At 47.4% G+C, this 19,670-nt stretch overlaps 1 protein-coding gene across 1 annotated transcript; it reads right to left on the bottom strand.

The window, feature by feature from the left end:
* Positions 1 to 9,647: 9,647 nt before the first annotated feature.
* Positions 9,648 to 18,929, bottom strand: NKX3-2 (NK3 homeobox 2). The gene is made up of 2 exons (XM_042469380.1): positions 18,153 to 18,929; positions 9,648 to 10,876 (listed from the first exon to the last, which is right to left on the bottom strand). Exons 1-2 carry the CDS (start codon positions 18,709 to 18,711, stop codon positions 10,257 to 10,259), a joined length of 1,179 nt encoding a protein of 392 aa, XP_042325314.1. The 5' UTR covers positions 18,712 to 18,929; the 3' UTR covers positions 9,648 to 10,256.
* Positions 18,930 to 19,670: the final 741 nt, after the last annotated feature.

Genomic DNA, 19,670 nt, shown 5'->3' with positions numbered 1-19,670 from the left:
CGCGGCCGGAGCTGAAGCGAGGAGATCGGCGGCCATCTTGCCGCGCTGGTCTTGTAGCGTCGTTCTGGAACCCAGATCTTGACCTGGCGTCTTCGTTAGTTTGAGGGAGGCGGCCATGGGTCGGCCCGCTGTGCCCCGAGATTAGCGCTGGTGGCTCTTGAAGCGCCGCTCCAGCTTCGAAGACCTGGGCGTGGGAGAAGGCCGGCCCGGGAGAGCTTCTTGCGGGGCTTGGCCGGAACACGCCGTCGTCGCGGGAAGCCCCGTCGGGGCCTGACATCGTGATCCGATTGCCTCCGATTGTTCCTTGGCCGCGTTACTTCCACCCAGGTCGGGGGGCACTTAGGGGCTCAGGGTATAATAGTACTAATATTTATACCTCACTATTCCTCCAATCGGTCCCTCCTAGTCGGCTCCTCCGGGTGGATGCGGTTCCCGCGAGGACAAAAGTCAAGCATTAAAAGGAGGGACGGGGAGGAGGAAAACTTTGTGTCTCTCCCCACTTAGTCCTTCCGTTGTGTCCTCGGCCCCAGAAGGCGCGACCCCTCCAAAACAGGGGGTAGCCCAGGACATTTTTTAAATTATCTAGCCAACCCCCCCCCACTAGAAACCCAACCGATTGTGAATCAGAACAAGAAAGAAAAGAAAAGCTACTAGACATATAAATGCAAGGCTTCCTTGGTCCCGCTCAACATGATGCCCAGTCCGGGGAAGAAAACTTGGAGGAAGGGACAAAGAATTATAAAAACTCAAAGAAAAGAGTCTAGAACTGTAAAGGGCAGGCGTCTTAGTTCTTGCTCAAAATGGAGGCATTCCGGGGAAAACACGAGAGACCAAGTCCAAACAGACTCCCTAGAAATGTAAATACGGAGTCTAGCCTGCTCAAAACTGGAAGGATTTCCGGAAAACACGAGAGAGAAAGTTCCAAAAGACTCCTAGAAATGTAAACTTACGGGAGTCTTAGCCTGCTCAAAAATGGAGTCCTTCCCACAAACATGGAGGAAGGAAAAGGTTTAGAAGGACGCCTAGGATGTACTACGGGCGCCTTGGTTCTGCTTAAAATGAAAGGCATTCCCAAAAACTTGGAGGAAAAGAAAGAAGTTCAGACTGCCTAGAATGTTAAATGCCTCAATAATGCGCGGACCATTTCAAAAAAAAACTTGGAGGGAAAAAGGAAAAAAAAGCTCGAACAGACTTCTAGAACTGACGCGCGGCCTTCTTGGTCTTGCCTCAAAATGGAGATGGGCATTCCAGAAAATATTGGAAGAAGAAAAAAAAGGGGGGTGATGGAGCTCACATGACTCCTAGAAAATGTAAATACAAATCGCCTTAGTTTTGCTCACAAATGAGGGCATTCCAAAAAAACATAGAGGAAGGAAAGATGAAAAAAATTAGTTTCAACGGACCGCATGGTGGACACGTAAGGCAGCAGACCTTCTTGGTCCTGCTTTCAAAATGGATGGCTCCCTAGAAAACATGGAGGAGGAAAAGAGTGAAAACGTTCAAAAGGCTCTAGAATCTAAATACGGGCGCCTTCAGTCTTGATACAAAATGGGGAGGGCAATTCCAGAAAACATGGAGGAAAGAGGGGGAGGAAGGAAGTTAAGAACATCTGCTAGAAATGTAAAACGCAGGATTATTGGTAATGCCTAACAATAGGGATGGAAATTCAAGAAACAAACATGGCAGGTAGCGGAGGGAAAAAAAAAACCTAAAAAGATTAATAGAAAACTTAAATAAAGGTTTCTTATTACTGCTCAAAAGGACGGCATGGGAAGCAAGGGTGGAAAATGGATAATACTAGTCATCTGTGAAAGTGTACCGAGAAGGCTTAGTCATCGGTCTTTGGGTGATAGGTGACGCCCCATACCGAACGAACGACCTTTCCCAGACTTCAATAGCACGGGAGCCTAGCAGTTAAAGTGGGCTCAAAACCGAGTTTTCTCCTGCAGCCTTTTTATTCGTGGAAGTCTTTGGTAGCTTGGTTTTTGCTGTTGTTGTGCTGCGTTTTGCATGGTCCTTGGGTGTTATTTCGCATTCCGCTGGGGCCAGAGTCGACCCCACAGAGGTGGAAAAACAAGTCAAACTATATCAGCCTCAGAGGAAGGCAAAAGGCAACCTAATCGGAAACAAACTTTGCGGGATAGAAAACATCTGGGCGGCCGTCAATGGAGGAACAACGGTGCGCGAAGAACCACGAGAGCAACGGGTTTCGGTTTGATTTGTAAATAGTGAAGCAAGGGACTTTGGGCGGCTGGCTGCATCTCACAATGGAGAAATAACCGGTTTGCCACGCTGTTTTACACTGCATGGCTAGGAATTTGGGAGCTGGAGTTTGTTGTAGGCCCAGGACGGATTTTTTGTTAAAAGATTTGATTTCGTCTTCTTTTCTTGGCAGCTTTGTTCAGAGGGGGGTTTTGGACCTTTGTATCCTTGAGGCTGATGAGAGTGTGGCTTCGTGGTCCATGGGGGGGATTCGATCTCTGTTCCCGAATTCAGTACTCAAGCACTCAGTTCATTACTCAAACCCGCGTATCTGTAATTTAGGTTACAACGAAGAAGAGGGCGGCCGACACCCGGAATTGCAAATGGAAGCAAAGGGGCCGAAGAAGGGAACGGACGGCTAGGACCCCCTGTCGGAACCCAGACCTAGCCCCATCAGGCGCGATGAGAAGAAGCAGAGGAAGGGAAAAGAACAAAGAAAGAGAGGCATTCTTTAGAGATCATAGCATCCTAGCATTGAAACGAACCGCCACATCACGGGCCCATATATTATATAAATTTAAAATCTCAATGTATACGATTTAAAAACTCAGTTTCTTTAAATTGAGTTTTTCAATCTATTTATATATGCATGCATGTATGTATATTTTAAAGAGTCATTTACATGATTTAAAAACTCAATTTATGTAAATTGAGTTTTTAAGTATATATGTATATATATATGTATATATTTAAAAACTCAATGTACATTATTTAAAAACTTAATTTACATGATTACAATTTACATATATTTACATGATTACTATATATATTAATATATTATATAAAACAGTATATATATGTATATATATATATATATATATATGAGAAATACATTTTTAATGAAAATCATTTTCAAAACAAATGTTGTCAAAGAGGATATTTTCCTCTCCTTGTCTGGAGCTCATAGACTAAAAAGAGGGCTGGAAAGAGAGATCTCCGGCGTAATCTGTTTGTGAATCGAGCCATTGTTACGTTTATCTAGTCGTAGGAATACTCTATTTATCATAGACTCCTACAGTTGGAAGAGACCCCAAAAAGGGCCCAACCCCATTCTGCCATGCAGGAACTCTCAAGCAAGGCATCGATATCCCTCCCTTTCCCCAACAAACTGAGATTCAGGAAAGAAAGTTTCGTGCTTCTTATTCATTGCTTCCTCGGGTCGTTCTGCTGGGGCATTCTGGGAAGCGTCTTTCCTGCGGTCGAGGCCCCTAGTTTCTTGGCTTAGCGATGGATCAGGGACTTACAGCCCTCTGTCTGCGGTTTCTGGACGGCTTGCATGGCAAAGTCAAGTCCTCCAGCCTCCCACCGAGGTGAGAGAGGGCCTTTTTTTGGACCTGAAAGTGCTCCTTATGAACTGGGCAATGGGCTTACAGACTGTCAACGGCAGAATTCAAAGCTATAGCAGTGTCAGTCTGTAGAATCAGTACCTAGAGAGGTCTTGCAGCCCCTTTGAGACTCACTGGAAGAAAGGAGTGGGCAGCAGGAGCTTTCCTAGACACTTCATTCTACTTCCTCAGATGCATTTGGATTTGATGACGATGATGATGATGATGATGTAGAGAGATCTTGTAGCCCCTTTGAGACTCACTGGAAGAAAGAAATTATCAGTGTGAGCTTTCGTAGACTTCAGTCTACTTCCCCAGATGCAGTTGGAGATGATGATGATGATGATGATGATGATGATGATGATGATGATGTAGAGAGATCTTGTAGCACTTTTGAGACCCACTGAAAGAAAGAAGTCGGCAGCAGGAGCTTTCGGAGACTAAAGTCTACTTCCTCAGATGCATTTGGAGAGGGACCGTATTTTGGTCTCCTTCGGATTGTAATGGCTCCCTTCACTCTGTCCTGGAGCAACCTTGTTGTTGTGTGCCTTCCAGTCGTTCCCGACTTATGGCGACCCTATGACGGGGTTTTCTTGTCAAGTTTCTCCAGAGGCGGGTTTCCCATTGCCATCCTCTGAGGCTGAGAGAGTGTGACTTGCCCAAGGTGGGTTTCTGTGGTCGAGCTCAGATTCGAATCATGCTCTCCGACACTCAAACTACTACACCGTCTCCTACCGTCCACTTCAGCCTTCAATGAGGAGTTATGGGTGCATCTAAGAGAAGTATGAGAGACAAGGTGGTGCAGTGGTTTAGACTCTGGAGACCAAGGTCTAAATCCCGCTGGGCCTTGGGACCCCACTGGGTGACCTTGGGCGAGTCACACACTCTCAGCCTCAGAGGAAGGCAATAATAAAACCCCTCTGAAAAAATATTGCCACGAAATAGGGTCAAGGGCCCTCTTTTTTTTTGCTGCCCGTCAAAGAGAAAGTGGACCTTAGGAAGACCACCGAAGTTGTACTTGTTTAGACTGATGGTGGCTAGACTTTGGTTAGCCTTTTCACTGCTGGAATTAACCTCTATTCGCACCTCTGTTACCAAAACCTCAAAGCAGGAGCCTTTTAAAGATGATAATAATAATAATAATAATCGGGAAAGGGGAGTAGGGAAAGGGATTATTCTGAATCTGTTTGTATTATTATTATTACTTTTTAAGATACTGGAAGAGTGCAAGGCTGGAAGAAACCGAAGTTGCAAAGAAAAGTCTCCTACAATGTTTCTCTCTTTTTCCTTTGAAGGGCATTAAAACTCCCCTATTTACCCCCAATTTCTTATTAAAGTAACTCTTTCCAAATTTACTTGGGAAAGAAAGGAACAACGTTTTCCTTGTCGTTTCAAACGAGGTCGCGGTGAAGAATCAGCTTCTACATAGTTTTTTTCCTAAAGCCCATCGAGTTCAATGGCTTCCTGCGGTCCTCTTTCCACTTTTCCTTGGGAATAAGCCCCACGAAACTCAACCCTATAGTTTCCAGAGGACTGCGCCAGCCATGGATTTGTTTGCCAACTTAACTTTGCAGCCTTAATGTGAGCACACAACATTCCGCAATGAAACCACGAGGTTCCTGTCGAAGAAACTTGTGCCCTGAGCATAGACCCGCATTGAATCGTGGCTTATTAGTCCGGGGACCGACAAGGAGAGATGGCCAGGACCCGTTCCTCTGCCTCCGGAGAGGGCAAGGGAACATCCCTTCAAGTCTTGGTCTCAGGTCTTTCAAAATGGCTCTGCCCCCCAGGAGTCCCTTCCCTTGGGAGTTCGCTGGGGGGGGGGGGAGGAGAAAATCCACTCGATCGATCGATCGATAGATAGATGGATGGATGGAAGGACGGAAAGAGAGAAAGATAAATGGAGAGGAGGAGGAGAAGGAGGAAGAGGAGGAGGAGGAGGAGGAGGAGTGGACAGACTGACAGACAGACAGATAGACAGAAAGACAGAGCGAAGGAAGGAAGGAAGGAAGGAAGGAAGGAAGGAAGGAAAGATAGATAGATAGATAGAGAGAGAGAGAGAGAGAGAGAGAGAGCTAGCGAGCGAGCGAACTGTGGTTAGATAGAAAGATAGATAAATAGGTTAATAGAGCAATATAGAGAGAGAGCAAGAGATGAATGGACGGACGGACAGATGAGGGATGGATGGATGGATAGATTGATAGAGTGATGGTTACATAGACAGACAAATAGATAAAGAAAGAAAGAGAGAGACGAATGGACGGACGGACTGATTGACAGACAGACAGAAAGACAGAGGGATGGATAGAGAGATAGATGGATAGATAGATGGATGGATGGATGGACGGACGGACGGACAGACAGACAGACAGACAGACAGACAGATAGATAGATAGATAGTGAGCACGATGGTTAGGCGGAAAGATAGACATATAGATTAATAGAGAGGTAGAGAGAGAAAGATGAAAGGACGGAAAGACAGACAGACAGATAGATAGAAAGAGAGAGATGGATAGATAGATAGGCAGGTATGTAGACATGTAGAGCGATGATTAGATAGACTGACAGACAAATAGATGACTAGGACGAGCGAGCGAGAGAGAGAGAGATGAATGGACGGACTGACTGACAGACAGATAAACAGACAGAGGGATGAATAGACAGACAAGACAAGACAAACAGAAAGATAGACAAATAGAAGTATAGAGAGAGAGAAGAGAGAGAGAGAGAGAGAGAGATGAATGGACCGAGGACAGACAGACAGACAAATACAGGAAGGAATACTGTAGATAGACAGAAGGATGGATAGATGGATAGGTTGATAGAGCGATGGAAACACAGAGAGAGAGAGAGAGAGAGAGAGAGAGAGAGATGAACGGACAGACAAACAGATAGACAAGAGGGGGGGAGAGCTTGAGAGAGGGAGAGAGAAAGAAGTTCGGAGTTAAAGAAAGAACTCCGAGAGAGAGAGAGAGAGAGAAAGAGAAGTGACCCCCCCTTCCGTAAATGGCTCCCTTGAAACCTCAGGGCTCTCGGCTTCGGAGCAGAGGGACGCTGGAGCCCCAAGTCCAAGGCCTTCCCTAAACCTTTCAGCCGACACTCTGGGAGTCCCTCCCCAGGATCTGCAGCTTCCACATCCTCTTCCTACTCCCTATTTTAAATCCCATACCTGAGAAACTGAAATCGTTCTAGAGGTGGAAACTATAATGTCTTAATACGGATCATATTTGCTTATATTTTTTTAACCTTTGTAACCAATGTTTTTTTAACTTCTGTCTTTTAAATGACTGTAATCCGCCTTGAGTCCCATCCTGGGAGAAAGGCGGGATATAAATCCTGGAAATACATAAACATAAATAAATAAATAAATCCCAGTCCGTCCCAGTAGCTCCGGGTATCAACTGGAGCCTGTCCGCTGTCTCTGTTTCCTCATCCGAACTGCAGCGAGACCCGACATTTGCTCCAGTGCATCCTTGATCTATTTCTCCAGCGGTATCTTTATAGTAACTGCATAGCTACAGCAGTTTCGTATCGCTTTAGCTGCCATGGCTCGTTGTCATGGAGTCCTGGGATTTGAACTTCGTGGAGGTACTTAGAAATCCCTGTGGAGCTGCAGCTCTAGATCTCTCTGGAAGAGCATTCTAAGAACTTCGCGAAACCATAAGTCTGATGAACCAAGGCAGAGTTAAAGTGGGATCAAAGCGCTATAATTCTGAGGTGTGAACACATTCAGGGCAATCCTATGCCTGTCTACTTGAGACCCAGGGAACTTAATTCTAGATATCTATATCTATAGCAGGGAAGGAGAAGCGTCTCTTTCCTGATGTTCTTGGACTGGAATTCCCATAAACCCTTGAAGATACAGTCAAAGGTGAGGGGATGATGGGAGCTCCAGTTTGGCAACACCTGAAGAGGCTCCAGTGGTTCCAGGGATGGGGCAATCTGAAACCTACTTACTTGGGCGTATGTCCCATTGAAAGCAATGGATCTGATCTCTCCTTAATCCCAGCAAGGCCAGAAAATATATGCCCAGGGACCACTTCTTCCACACCTTCCTCGGTCGGTGGGCAAAGTGTAGCTCTCCAGATGTTGGATCACAACTCCCAGCACTCCTCAGCATTGGCTATGCTTTTAAGAGAGGGTTTCCAACAGTATCTACTGGGTCCTCGCTTTGCCCATCCCTAAGGATCTTGCTTCAAAAGACTGCCTTCTCCATCGAGTCTTTGATCACAGAAACTAGTCGGGATTTTTCTAAGATTGGCTTAGTCCGCATTGCAAGCAGCGATCCGATCTGACAGCGCATTAACTGCCCGGGGCTCAATGCTAGGGAATTCTGGGAATTTGGAGTTCTAGGCTTCCGAGGGAGAGGAGATCTGCTGGATTTGATCCCCTTCTTTTTCTTCTTGTGTGTCTTGTCTTTTTAGATCGTAAGCATGAGGGCAGGGAAATGTCTAATTAACAATTTGTAAGCTTTTTGGCTGAAGAGCAGGGTATAAATAATAATAATAATAATAATAATAATAATAATAATAATAAACGAATTTGTTCGCTATTGGTAGGTCGTCCAGTTCTTGAGGGTTTTCTTATATTTCTTATATAAATAACATTTATTATTATTATTATTATTATTATTATTATTATTATTATTATTATTATTGATAAAATTGTTATACAAATATATGGCCCAGAGATTCATGAATTTGCGGATTCCCCAGAATCAATTGTGGAGAAGCCTAGTCCTCCTGCCTTATCTGAAACTCTAGCTTCAACTTCATGGAGAAAATGCTGGATCTGCACCTATCGGCCCTAAGATCAATATGGCATTTTTCATTCTAGAAGTGTTTGTAACAGTACATAGTTCTGAAGAACTTGGGGAAATGCCTCTGGACTCATCCGTGGCAATGTCTGCGGTACATTTTCTGTACCTGGATGAATTTGTTTCAGAGCTGTTCGTTCCAACTAGTTGCATCCACAGGACCCACAACAAAACCCCAGTTCCCAGAATCCCCTAAGCATTGAGCCAGGGCAGATAATGCGGTGTCAAAGCGGATCGTTGCTGCAGTGCGGGCTCAGCCAGAGTCCCCTGCGCTGCTCCCCGAAAGTGTTCCGCTGGAACAACTGGGGCTGATCTTGGCGTTAGACTTTTTGTATTACTAGTTTAAAAGCTTGGCTGGGGCAATGAAATCGGATCTTTGTGGAATTTAAATGGCTGGCCCCCAACAGTTGAGCTGGAGGCAGCTTTGACGCCGGTGGCCAACCTTAGAAAGGAATCCCAAAGCATTTCTTTGGGTCTAAACTCGCTGAGCCCGGTAAGACTGCTTCCAAGTAAACCTAGGCAGGATCAGGTGGCACCCATTGAAGGCTATCCACTCCCTGTAGGACTCTGATATCCTTTGCTTACAAAGAAACTCCTTGGGCAAGTCACACTCTCTCAGCCTCAGGGCAAAGGCAAATCTCCGCGGAATAAATCTTGCCAAGAAAACCCGGTGATAGATTCACTTTAGGATCGCCATAGATCGGAAAGGAGTCGAAGGCAGGCGCCCAAAAACAAAGACCCACTAAGGTCCAAGACACACTGCAGAAATAACCCAACTTGAGACCGCTTTAACTACCCAAGGCAATAAAAATTGTACTTTGGTGAAACCTTTAGCCATCTCCGGTGCCACAAGAAACGATAATTCCCAGGATTCTCTAGCACTAAGCCAGGGCCATTAAGGCGGTCTCGAACTGGATTATTTCTGCAGTATGTTTGGGACCTAAAGCTTATAGCCGGTTTGTCTTTGATGGTTCGCTTTCATAGTCTTTAGAAAACAGCTCAAGGGAATGGGTTTGGAAAGTCAAACTGCCTTTCTACTGCATTATTATTATTATTATTATTATTATTATTATTATTATTATTATTAAACTCCTCACCATATTTTCAAATTCCCCAGTTCGCAATAAATCTGTGTTTAAGACTTCAGAGAGTCAAAGGGAATGAATGGATGTCTGCGCAAAAAAAGCTGAGGACAGAAAGGGCAGCCCCAAGAGTTATATAACTGAATTTTATAAATTAAAAAAAGAAAACGTACAAGGGCAAGGATGAACAAACAAATATTCACAATTCAAGGGCGACAGAGAAGGAAAGAGAGAGATAGCTGGAGTGCAGGCGTCCCTCGAAGAGAAGGGCGCAGGGGTTTTGTACTGGGAGATAAAGAAAGGCACTTGGGTGGCTAGTCAAAGAAAGGAAAATAAAACCATTGCCCTCGAAGGCCTGGCTAAAATATTCACATTGAATATAAAAAATAACAATTTTTATAGCCCATCGACAACAACAAGGACTTCAATACAACGGCAAAGTGCTAAAAGTCGGCAAAAACCCAAAGTCGGAAGGATGCGTATTAGCGCGCGGAGGGAGTTCTTGTTCGCTGCCCGTCGAAAGTCCCCTCGGGGTCGCTCCGATTCACTTCTGGAGGAGAAACACGTCTGAGAAGGAGGAAAATGTGACTAAAACCCCCTTTGAAAGCGGTGCAGTCAGTCTTACTGAGAGTCGGGTCCCTCCCACCCCGTCGAAGATCCCTAAACAGGGCTTTCTTTAGAGGTTTAAGAAAAGCTTCCAGCCCGGTTCTTAGTTTCAGTCTCAGTCCAGAGGCTGGTTTCTTTGGCTTTGCGTCCGCCCCGTCGAGGCGGTCACTGGGAAGAAGCCGCAGCGGCGGCGCAGGCGGAGAGGGCCCAACCGGGGAGGCAGTAGTAAGGGTAGTAGTAAGGCGGTTGTAGGGAGAAAAGGGGTGGAGGAGGCGGCGGCGGAGGCCGGAGGACCTCTCCCGGGTGGTACTGCCTCTGATCGTCGCGGACCAGGATTTTGACGGCTACTTTCTTGGCGGCGGCTACCGCGGCCGGAGCTGAAGCGAGGAGATCGGCGGCCATCTGCCGTCGCTTGGTCTTGTAGCGTCGGTTCTGGAACCAGATCTTGACCTGGGTCTCGGTTAGTTTGAGGGAGGCGGCCAGGTCGGCCCGCTCGGGCCCCGAGAGGTAGCGCTGGTGGTTGAAGCGCCGCTCCAGCTCGAAGACCTGGGCGTGGGAGAAGGCCGCCCGGGAGCGCTTCTTGCGGGGCTTGGCCGGACCCGCCGTCGTCGAGGGAAGCCCCGTCGGGGCCTTGACCTCCGGCTCCGATGCCTCCGATTGTTCCTTGGCGTACTTACCACCCGGTCGGGGGCCTTTAGGGCTCAGGGTCTCCTCTTCCTCCTCTTCCTCCTCCTCTTCCTCCTCCTCGTCCTCCCCGTCGAGCTCCTCCGGGTGGATGCGGTCCCCTGCGCAGGAAAAAGTCAAGCATTAAAAGGAGGGACGGGGAAACTTTATGTCTCTCCCCAATAGTCCTCCCGGTTGTGTCCTCCGCCCCAAAGGACGACCAGACCCCTCCAAAAAGGAGGGTAGCCCAGACATTTAAATTACTAGCCACCCCCCCCCACTAGAAAACCCAAAGATGTGATTCAAGAAACAAGAAAGAAAGAAAAGCTCCTAGAAATATAAATGCAGGCTTCCTTGGTCCCGCTCAAAATGGAGGCATTCCGGAAAACTTGGAGGAAAAAGAATAAAAACTCAAAAGAGTCCTAGAAATGTAAAGGCAGGCGTCTTAGTCCTGCTCAAAATGGAGGCATTCCGGAAAACAAGAGAGAACAAGTTCAAAAGAGTCCTAGAAATGTAAATACGGGCATCTTAGTTCTGCTCAAAATGGAGGCATTCCTGAAAACAAGAGAGAGAAAGTTCAAAAGAGTCCTAGAAATGTAAATACGGGCGTCTTAGCCCTGCTCAAAATGGAGGCATTCCGGAAAACAAGAGAGAACAAGTTCAAAAGAGTCCTAGAAATGTAAATACGGGCATCTTAGTTCTGCTCAAAATGGAGGCATTCCTGAAAACAAGAGAGAGAAAGTTCAAAAGAGTCCTAGAAATGTAAATACGGGCGTCTTAGTCCTGCTCAAAATGGAGGCATTCCGGAAAACAAGAGAGAGAAAGTTCAAAAGACTCACGGGCGTCTTAGTCCTGCTCAAAATGGAGGCATTTCGGAAATCAAGAGAGAGAAAGTTCAAAAGACTCCTAGAAATGTAAATACGGGCGTCTTTGTCCTGCTCAAAATGGAGGCATTCCCAAAAACATGGAGGAAAGAGAGAAAAGGTTTAGAAGACGCCTAGGATGTAAATACGGGCGCCTTGGTTCTGCTTAAAATGAAAGGCATTCCCAAAAAGCTTGGAGGCAAAAGGAAAGAAGTTCAGAAGACGCCTAGAAATGTAAATGCTCAAAATGGAGGACATTTCAAAAAAACTTGGAGGAAAAAGGAAAAAAAAGCTCGAAAGACTTCTAGAAATGTAAGCGCGGCCTTCTTGGTCTTGCTCAAAATGGAGGGCATTCCAGAAAATATGGAAGAAAAAAAGGGGGGGCTGGAGTTCAAATGACTCCTAGAAATGTAAATACAATCGCCTTAGTTTTGCTCAAAATGAAGGGCATTCCAAAAAAACATAGAGGAAACAGAAAAAAATAGTTCAAAAGACGCCTGGAAATGTTAAAGGCAGACTTCTTGGTCCTGCTCAAAATGGAGGCATCCCAGAAAACATGGAGGAAAGAGAGAAAAAGTTCAAAAGGCTCCTAGAAATCTAAATACGGGCGCCTTAGTCTTGCTCAAAATGGAGGGCATTCCAGAAAACATGGAGGAAAGAGGGGGAGGAAGTTCAGAAATCTGCTAGAAATGTAAACGCAGGCTTCTTGGTCCTGCTCAAAATGGAGGACATTCCAGAAAAAATGGAGGAGCGAGAGGAAAAAAACCTCAAAAGATTCCTAGAAACCTAAATACAGGTTTCTTAGTCCTGCTCCAAAGGAAGGCCTGGGCAGAAGGTTCAAATGGAAGATCCTAGTCCTTGTGCCTTTTCCCTCTCCTCTCTTCGTCCTCGGTTTCTGGGTGACTGTGCCGCAACGAACGACCTTTCCCAGAATTCCATAGCACGGAGCCCTAGCAGTTAAAGTGGGCTCAAACCGAGTTTACTCCTGCAGCCTTTTTATTGCTGGAAGTCTTTGGAGCCTGGTTTTGCTTTGTTGCTGCTGCTGTTTTGCATGGCCTTGGGGGTCTTTCCGCATCCTCTGGGGCAGAGTCGACCCCAGAGTGGAAACAAGTCACACTCTCTCAGCCTCAGAGGAAGGCAAAGGCAAACCTCCTCGGAACAAACTTTGCCCGGGATAGAAAACCTCTGGGCGGCCATCAATTGGAAGCAACGTTTGGAGCAGAACCACTAGCGCAACGGTTGAATAGTGAAGCAGAGACTTGGGGCTGCATTCACACTGGAGAAATAACCCGGTTTGGCACCGCTTTAACTGCCCTGGCTATGGAATTCTGGGAGCTGGAGTTTGTTGTAGGCCCAGGACGGATTTTTTGTTAAAAAGATTTGATTTCGTCTTCTTTTCTTGGCAAGCTTTGTTCAGAGGGGGGTTGCCTTTGCTTTCCTTTGAGGCTGAGAGAGTGTGGCTTCGTGGTCCAGCGGGGAATTCGAACTCTGGCCTTCCAGAATTCAGTACTCAAAGCACTCAGTTCAGTACTCAAACCCGAGTATTGTAGTTTAGGTTTAAAAAGAAGAAGAGGGAGGCCGACACGGAATCTGAAATGGAAGCAAAGGGGCCGAAGAAGGGAAAGGACAGGCTAGAGACCCACTGTACGGACCCCAGACCTAGCCTCCATCAGAGAGATGAGAAGAAGCAGAAGAAGGGAAAGAAAAAAGAAAGGAGGCCTCTTTTAGAGAATCATAGCATCCTAGAATTGAAAGAAACATCAAGGGCCGTCCAGTCCATGCAGGAACTCACAATCAAAGCACACATAGACACACAGATCCAGCAGTGGTCCCCAAACTGTGCCCTTGAAGAGACGTTGGACTTCAGCTCCCAGAAGCCTCAGCCATGTTGGCCAATAGTCTGGGATTCTGGGAGCTGAAGTCCAAAATTCCCTTAAAGAGCACAACCACTGGTTGAAAGGAACAACGCAAAAAGGAGGGAACAAGGCAAAACGGGTCCCTGCCCAAAAGGAAGGGGAAAGGGAACGAAAGGAGGCGAGGTAGACACACACACACACACACACACACACAGAGGAGTGAGAGACAAACAAAACAGCTATACAAAAGCATCTGCTTGACTCGGAGTGTAGTGGAGTCTCCCTCCTTGGAGGTCTTTAAACAGAGGCTGGATGTCCATCAGTCGGGGATGCTTTGATAGAGAGTTCCTGCATGGCATAATGGGGTTGGACTGGAAGGCCCTTGTGGTCTCTTTCAACTCTTCTATGATTCTATGATTCAGAGAACACCAGGAACCAAATGTCGGCCCCCTTGTGAGACCCCCATCCAAGAGAAGTGGCCCAGAAAAGCGATCTCGGTCCGGTTTCCCTTCCTTCCTTCCTTCCTTCCTTCCTTCCTTCCTTCCTTCCTTCCTTCCTTCCTTTAGTGGTAGAAATAGACTGAAGTCTACCAAAGCTCAAGTTGCCTATTTCTTTCTTTCAGTTAGTCTCAAAAGGGTGCTACAAGATCTCTCTACATTATCATCATTATTATTTTCTCCAACTGTATCTGAGGAAGCAGAGTGAAGTCTAGGAAAGCTCACGCTGCCAACTTCTTTCGGTTAGTCTCAAAGGTGCCACAAGAAATATCTCTCTAGGTACTTAAATGGTGGAGTGGTTTGAACGTTGGACTTACACTCTGGAGACCAGGGGCTCGGTCATGGCCACACTCTCTCAGCCTCAGAGGACGGCCCTGGCAAAGCGCCTCTGAAGGAACTTGCCAAGAAAATCCCAAGTCGAGAAGGACTTGAAGACACCCAACAACAACAACAACAGAAAGGCCTTCAATTTTGGAAATGGGAGGGGGGCTTTTCTGCTTTAAAAGCACATAACCCCCTCAAAAAGACTTTTGTCGGCAATAGAAAGATAAGGGCAGAATCGGATCCAGTCGGAGTTTGGTTGCCGTCGGCAGATTGCTCCGATCTCCCTTTGGCTCCCAAAGAAAATCTGGAGATTTTAGGATTTTAGCAAGCAGACTAAAATCCTTCCCAGCCCAGGATCCTGAGTAGATCATCATAGATTTAAGGAGAAAGAAGATCGCCATTGCAAAAGGAAAAAAAAAAGGCCAGGCGTTCTTGGAAGGAGCAGAAACAAGACTGTGTGCAAACTCTGTGCAAACGTTACGATCAGGGGCTTCAGATTGAAAGTCTGGAAAGTGCGGCACAACCTGAACACGATCTGGATTTGGTTATGAAGGCTGCCTCTTTATGAACCTTTGCCTCTCTATTCCCAGGATCTTCTGCCTTCAGCCCTGGGCCATCTTTTCCTCTCTGGGACTTTTCCCTTGTTGCTGCAAGGCATAGAAGTTACTCAGCTCCAGAAAGGAATTAGGCTTTAAAGCCTTAAAGCTATTTGAAGGAAAGCATCCCACTAGATTCTGCAACAGCCAGGGAAAAAGATCCTTCAAACGATCTCTGCTCCCCCCAAAGATCCCGATCAAGTCCCCCCAAAGCAGGGCCCTTTCCTAATCAATAAATAATAATAATAATAATAATAATAATAATAATAATAATAATAATAATAATAATAATAATAATAATAATATTTCCTGGCACAAAGACGCCCCAATCTGATCTCTCTCTTCCCCTGACCAGCTTCCATTGGAACTTAACTCTATGTCCCAGCAGGCTTTCCACAGATGTCTTAACCTCAAAACATAAATTCATGCTTCCTAAGCATGCTCAGAAATGGAGGACATTTTTAGACGTGTTGGAATCCCGCCTGGACAGGAGGCAGACATGGAGGACGGGTCCTGGAAAAGGAGGACGCCTGGCTATCCTGGCTTTTCAACCCAGCCAAGGAGGGTTAAAATGGGAGTCAAACGTTTCCAGGCGCAAGAGTAAACCTAAAGGATTCCAGCCAAATGGGCAACAGATTTTCCATTTCCAGGACTCACTGTCCACAAAAAGATGATGCGAAAAGGCCACTGAAGTGAAAGAGACCCTGGGAGATAGTGGATCTTCCTCCTTTGGAGGACTTTAAACAGAGGTTGGAGATGGGCATCTTTCGGGATTGATCTAACGGTGGATTTCTGCAAAGCACTTGCGGCCCCTTCCAACTCTAAATAGACTTCACCTAAAACTGATAGGGATTTATTTCCCCGTAAATAAGTTTAGGATTGTCTCAGAAAGCTGTAACCCTTCATACATCTTGCAGGAGAATAGAGCCAGCCCTCCATCGCCAAGGATTCTTTATCCACGGAAACATCCATCCAAGCTTGATAATATTATGTCCAAAAAGTATAAATCCCGAATAGCAAGGCTTGATTTTGCCATTATATATAAGGGGCACCACAATACTATGCCGTTGTACTTGAGCATCCATGGATTTTGGTATCCACTGGAAGCAAACCCCAGAAAGGCCCACTATAAGTCCCACTGAAACCAGTGTATTCTGGTTCATTTCAGGGATTACTTTTTCTTACTCCTTGTTTGAAAGCGGTTGTGGGCCTTGTGTGTTTATGGCACACAACCGATGTTCTTGGCAAGATGTATTCGCTTTTGCCTTGAGGCTGAGAGCATGTGACTTGCCCAAGGTCACTCAGTGGGTTTTCGAGGCCGAGAGGGGAATTGAACCCTGGCTTCCAGAGTCACAACCTAACACTCAAACCACTACTTGAAAGTGAGCCGCATTGAATGGATGGCGGTGGGATATATCTGAACATACTGATAGCATTGCACTGATATGTAGTAGGAAACAGTGAGAGCCTATCTGTTGTAATGGCATTTAGGAATGACAAGTGGGTCCAACAGGATGAGCCCCTAGTAGTCCTTGGTGTCACTACAATTCATAGAACTGCAGACCTGGACCTTTTGTGAGTTGCTGCCTTTATGCACATTGGCATAATCCAGGGCCAGAAACTTGCTGTAATCCAGATTAAAGCAAGCAAGCTTTGAAGCCCAGAAGATAGCAGTCTATTTATTCGGTGTAAGTATTCTTTGGTAGCTCGGTTTAGTAGAGAAAGGCCCCATCAATCCAAAACACACAACCCAGTTTGAGACCGCTTGAACTGTCCTGGGAATTGTAGTTTGTTGTGGCACCAGAGCTCTCTGACAGGGAAGGGCAAAGGTCCCACAACACGACACTTCCCAGAATTCCCTAGCACTGGGCCAGGAAATGTAAAGTGGTCTCAAACTGGATGATTTCTGGAATGTGTTTTTGCACCAACGCTTAAAGGGAAACCTACCGTGGGTTTTTCATGGCAAGGATTCTTCAGAAGAGATGTGCCACTGCCTTCCTCTGAGGCTGAGAGTATGTGACTTGCCTAAGGTGGCCGCAGTGGGTTTATATGACCAAGTCAGGATTCGAACCCTGGTCCCCAGAGTCCTAGCCCAATCCTCAAACCTGGTGGCAAGGCAGTCACATAGTAGTTATTTTCCTCCTCGGTTACGGCATACTCTCAGATCTCCAACTGAAACTTTAAGTATGTAGTAACATTTTAAAGTCGGTCTCTTCTCTTTCAAATTGACGGGATTCTGCATGGAACCCAGTTTGAGACCGCTTTAACCGCCCTGGCTCAGAGCTAGGGAATCCTGGGAACTGTGGTCTGTTTTCGGCACAAGAGCACTCCCACAGATAAATGTCCCATAAAACTACACATCCCAGAATTCTATAGCACCGAGCCAGGGCAGTCGAAGAGGTCTCAAACTGGATTATTTCTGCAGTGTGGACCTCAGTCCTTTAGGCTGCAACCACACCACAGAAATAACCGGAGTGGAGCTCTGATGCCGCAACAAACGACCTTCCCTAGAACTCCATCGCCTCAAGCCATGGCAGTTAAAGCGGGATCAAACCGGGTTATTTCTGTGGTGCGAATACAGCCATGGTTACTATTCTTTTCCATTCCCGACTCCTAAAAATGCAGAGAAGCGGAGACTTCCACTGCTCTACTAAGGCAAGAATAAAACTACAAATCCCCGAATTCCAGAACACCGAGCCAGGGCAGTTGAAGAGGTCTCAAACTGGGTTATTTCTGCAGTCCTTTAGGCTGCATCCACACTGGAGAAATAACCGGAGGTGTAGTGGTTAAAGCGGTGGACTAAAAGGCCGGACACTGGGAGACCAGGGTTTGAATCCCGGCCGCGATCTTCGGGCAAGCCACACTCTCTCAGCCTCAGAGGAAGGCAATGTCTCAACCCCCCCCCCCCCTTTGGAAGAAATCGGGTCAAGAAACACCTTAGGACAGGTTCTCCTTCGGGTCGGAAACTATGGCCGGGTTCAAACAGCAGTGCAAGCCCCAGGAAAAGAGATTCCACCTCAACATTAGGAGGAACTTCCTGACAGTAAGGGCTGTTTGACAGTGGAACACACTCCTTCCTCGGAGTGTAGTGGAGTCTCCTTCTTTGGAGGTCTTTAAGCAGAGGCTCAATGGGGATGCTTTGAGTTCCTGCATGGCAGGGGGGTCAGACTGGATGGCCCTTGGGGTCTCTTCCCACTCTATAATTCTATGATTCAGTGTGTCTCATAAAGGATGAAAAGGCGACCCCGTAACTCCTGCTTACCTGAGGCTGGGGCCGTTCGTTCCCCGTCGCTGAAGTCCGTCGAGGGCGGCCCTTGGCTCTCCTCCTCGGGGGGCTCCCTAACGATCCTGCAAGGAAGGCCTTCTTGGGGGTTCAAGGCTTGGCCTTCCTCGTCTTCCTCCTCCTCCTCCTCCTCTTCCTCCTCCTCTTCTTCCTCTTTCTCTTCACTCAGGACCGAATCGGAGTCCCAAAAGGGCCTAGACGGCGCGGGGAGGCCCGGGCGGGGCTGGGGATGCTGGGATTTGTGGTGATGATGATGCTGTTGGAGGGCGGCCGCCAGGGCTTTGGCTTCGTCGCCGAAGAGCCTCCAGCAGCAGGCGGGCGCTCCGTCGGGGGAAGGAAGAGGAAGAGGAGGAGGAGGAGGAATAGGAGGAGGAGGAGGAGGAGGTAGGGGTTGGAGCCGGCCCGAAGGGAAGCCCCGTCCAAGGCCTCCGCGATCGTCCTTCTTGTTGAGGATGGCCTGGATGGAGAAGGGCGTCGGGGAAGGGCTGCTGCTGCTGCTGCTGCTGTGGCTGCTGTGGCTCCCGCTCCGGACGGCCATTGGGCTCCCTTCAGCTGGGCCACCGCATGCCGCCTTCTCCCAGCTCCGCGGCGCCGTCGGGGATCCCTCCAGTCTTGCCCAGTCCTCCCATAAAGACCTTAGGAGGGCAGGCCAGGCTCCAGGGATGGCTCCGGCCCCCGATGGCCTCCTCGGCTGGCCTTCTGGCCTCCTCTCTGGCCTCCTTGCCTTCCTTCTTTCCTTCTGCGGCGCTGCCCTCCCCGTCGCTGCCTCCCTTCCCTTTGGCTCGCTAAAGCCAGCTGTCAGGCCTCTCCGCTGCTGAGTGGCAGCCCTTTCTCCCCTCATTGGGCAGGGCTCCGCTCCGGAGAGGCTCCCGATTGGCTCACGTCGAGGCCCCGGAGAAGTGCCTCAGCTTTTCCAGGCTCAGCCTCAGACCAAAGGGAGGGAGGGAAGGGAGAAGAAGGGAGCTTAACTCTTTCCCAGCCTAGCTACTGGGGCTGCATCCACACTGGAGAAATAACCCGGTTTGGCACTGCTTTAACTCTTGGTCTGGCTCTTTGCTATGGAATTCTGGGAGTTGGAGTTTGTTGTGGGGCCCAGAGCGGAGCAGAGCTCCGCTCTGGGACCACAACAAACTCCAACTCCCAGAATTCCATAGCAAAGAGCCAGTAAAGCAGTTAGGATTGAACAAAGACAATGGCTTCCTGACACATGTCAACTCAGTCTGACTCCATCCTCATGGGGGAGCCCTACATTAATCTATCCCCTCACCACAGGCTAGTTCCATTGCAAGACTCCATCTGCCACTTCATCTCCAGGCACAAAGACCAGTTTCCTATGCCTTTGTGCGCTAACGATCATCTTTAACACTGGACCTGCAAATTCATTTCCATACATAAAGGATTTGGAATTTGGATTGACATCCTCGCACACCAATGGCATATATAGGCCTGTCCCTGGCTTTCCTCGCCACCAAATGCATCTGAGGAAGTAGACTGGAG

This window comes from Sceloporus undulatus, chromosome 5 (genome assembly GCF_019175285.1).
Source record: "Sceloporus undulatus isolate JIND9_A2432 ecotype Alabama chromosome 5, SceUnd_v1.1, whole genome shotgun sequence".
NCBI classification, from domain to species: domain Eukaryota; kingdom Metazoa; phylum Chordata; class Lepidosauria; order Squamata; family Phrynosomatidae; genus Sceloporus; species Sceloporus undulatus.
The sequence above is the reverse complement of the archived record's forward strand: the minus strand, read 5'-3'. Positions and strand labels throughout refer to the sequence as shown.

What these genes read in the sequence shown, in the direction of transcription:
- NKX3-2 (XM_042469380.1), bottom strand. Translation starts at nt 18,711, where the DNA reads ATGGCCGTCCGGAGCGGGAGCCACAGCAGCCACAGCAGCAGCAGCAGC. An exon ending in ACGAACGGCCCCAGCCTCAG is followed by an intron (nt 10,877 to 18,152) that starts GTAAGCAGGAGT and finishes TTTCCTGCGCAG; the next exon opens with GGGACCGCATCCACCCGGAG.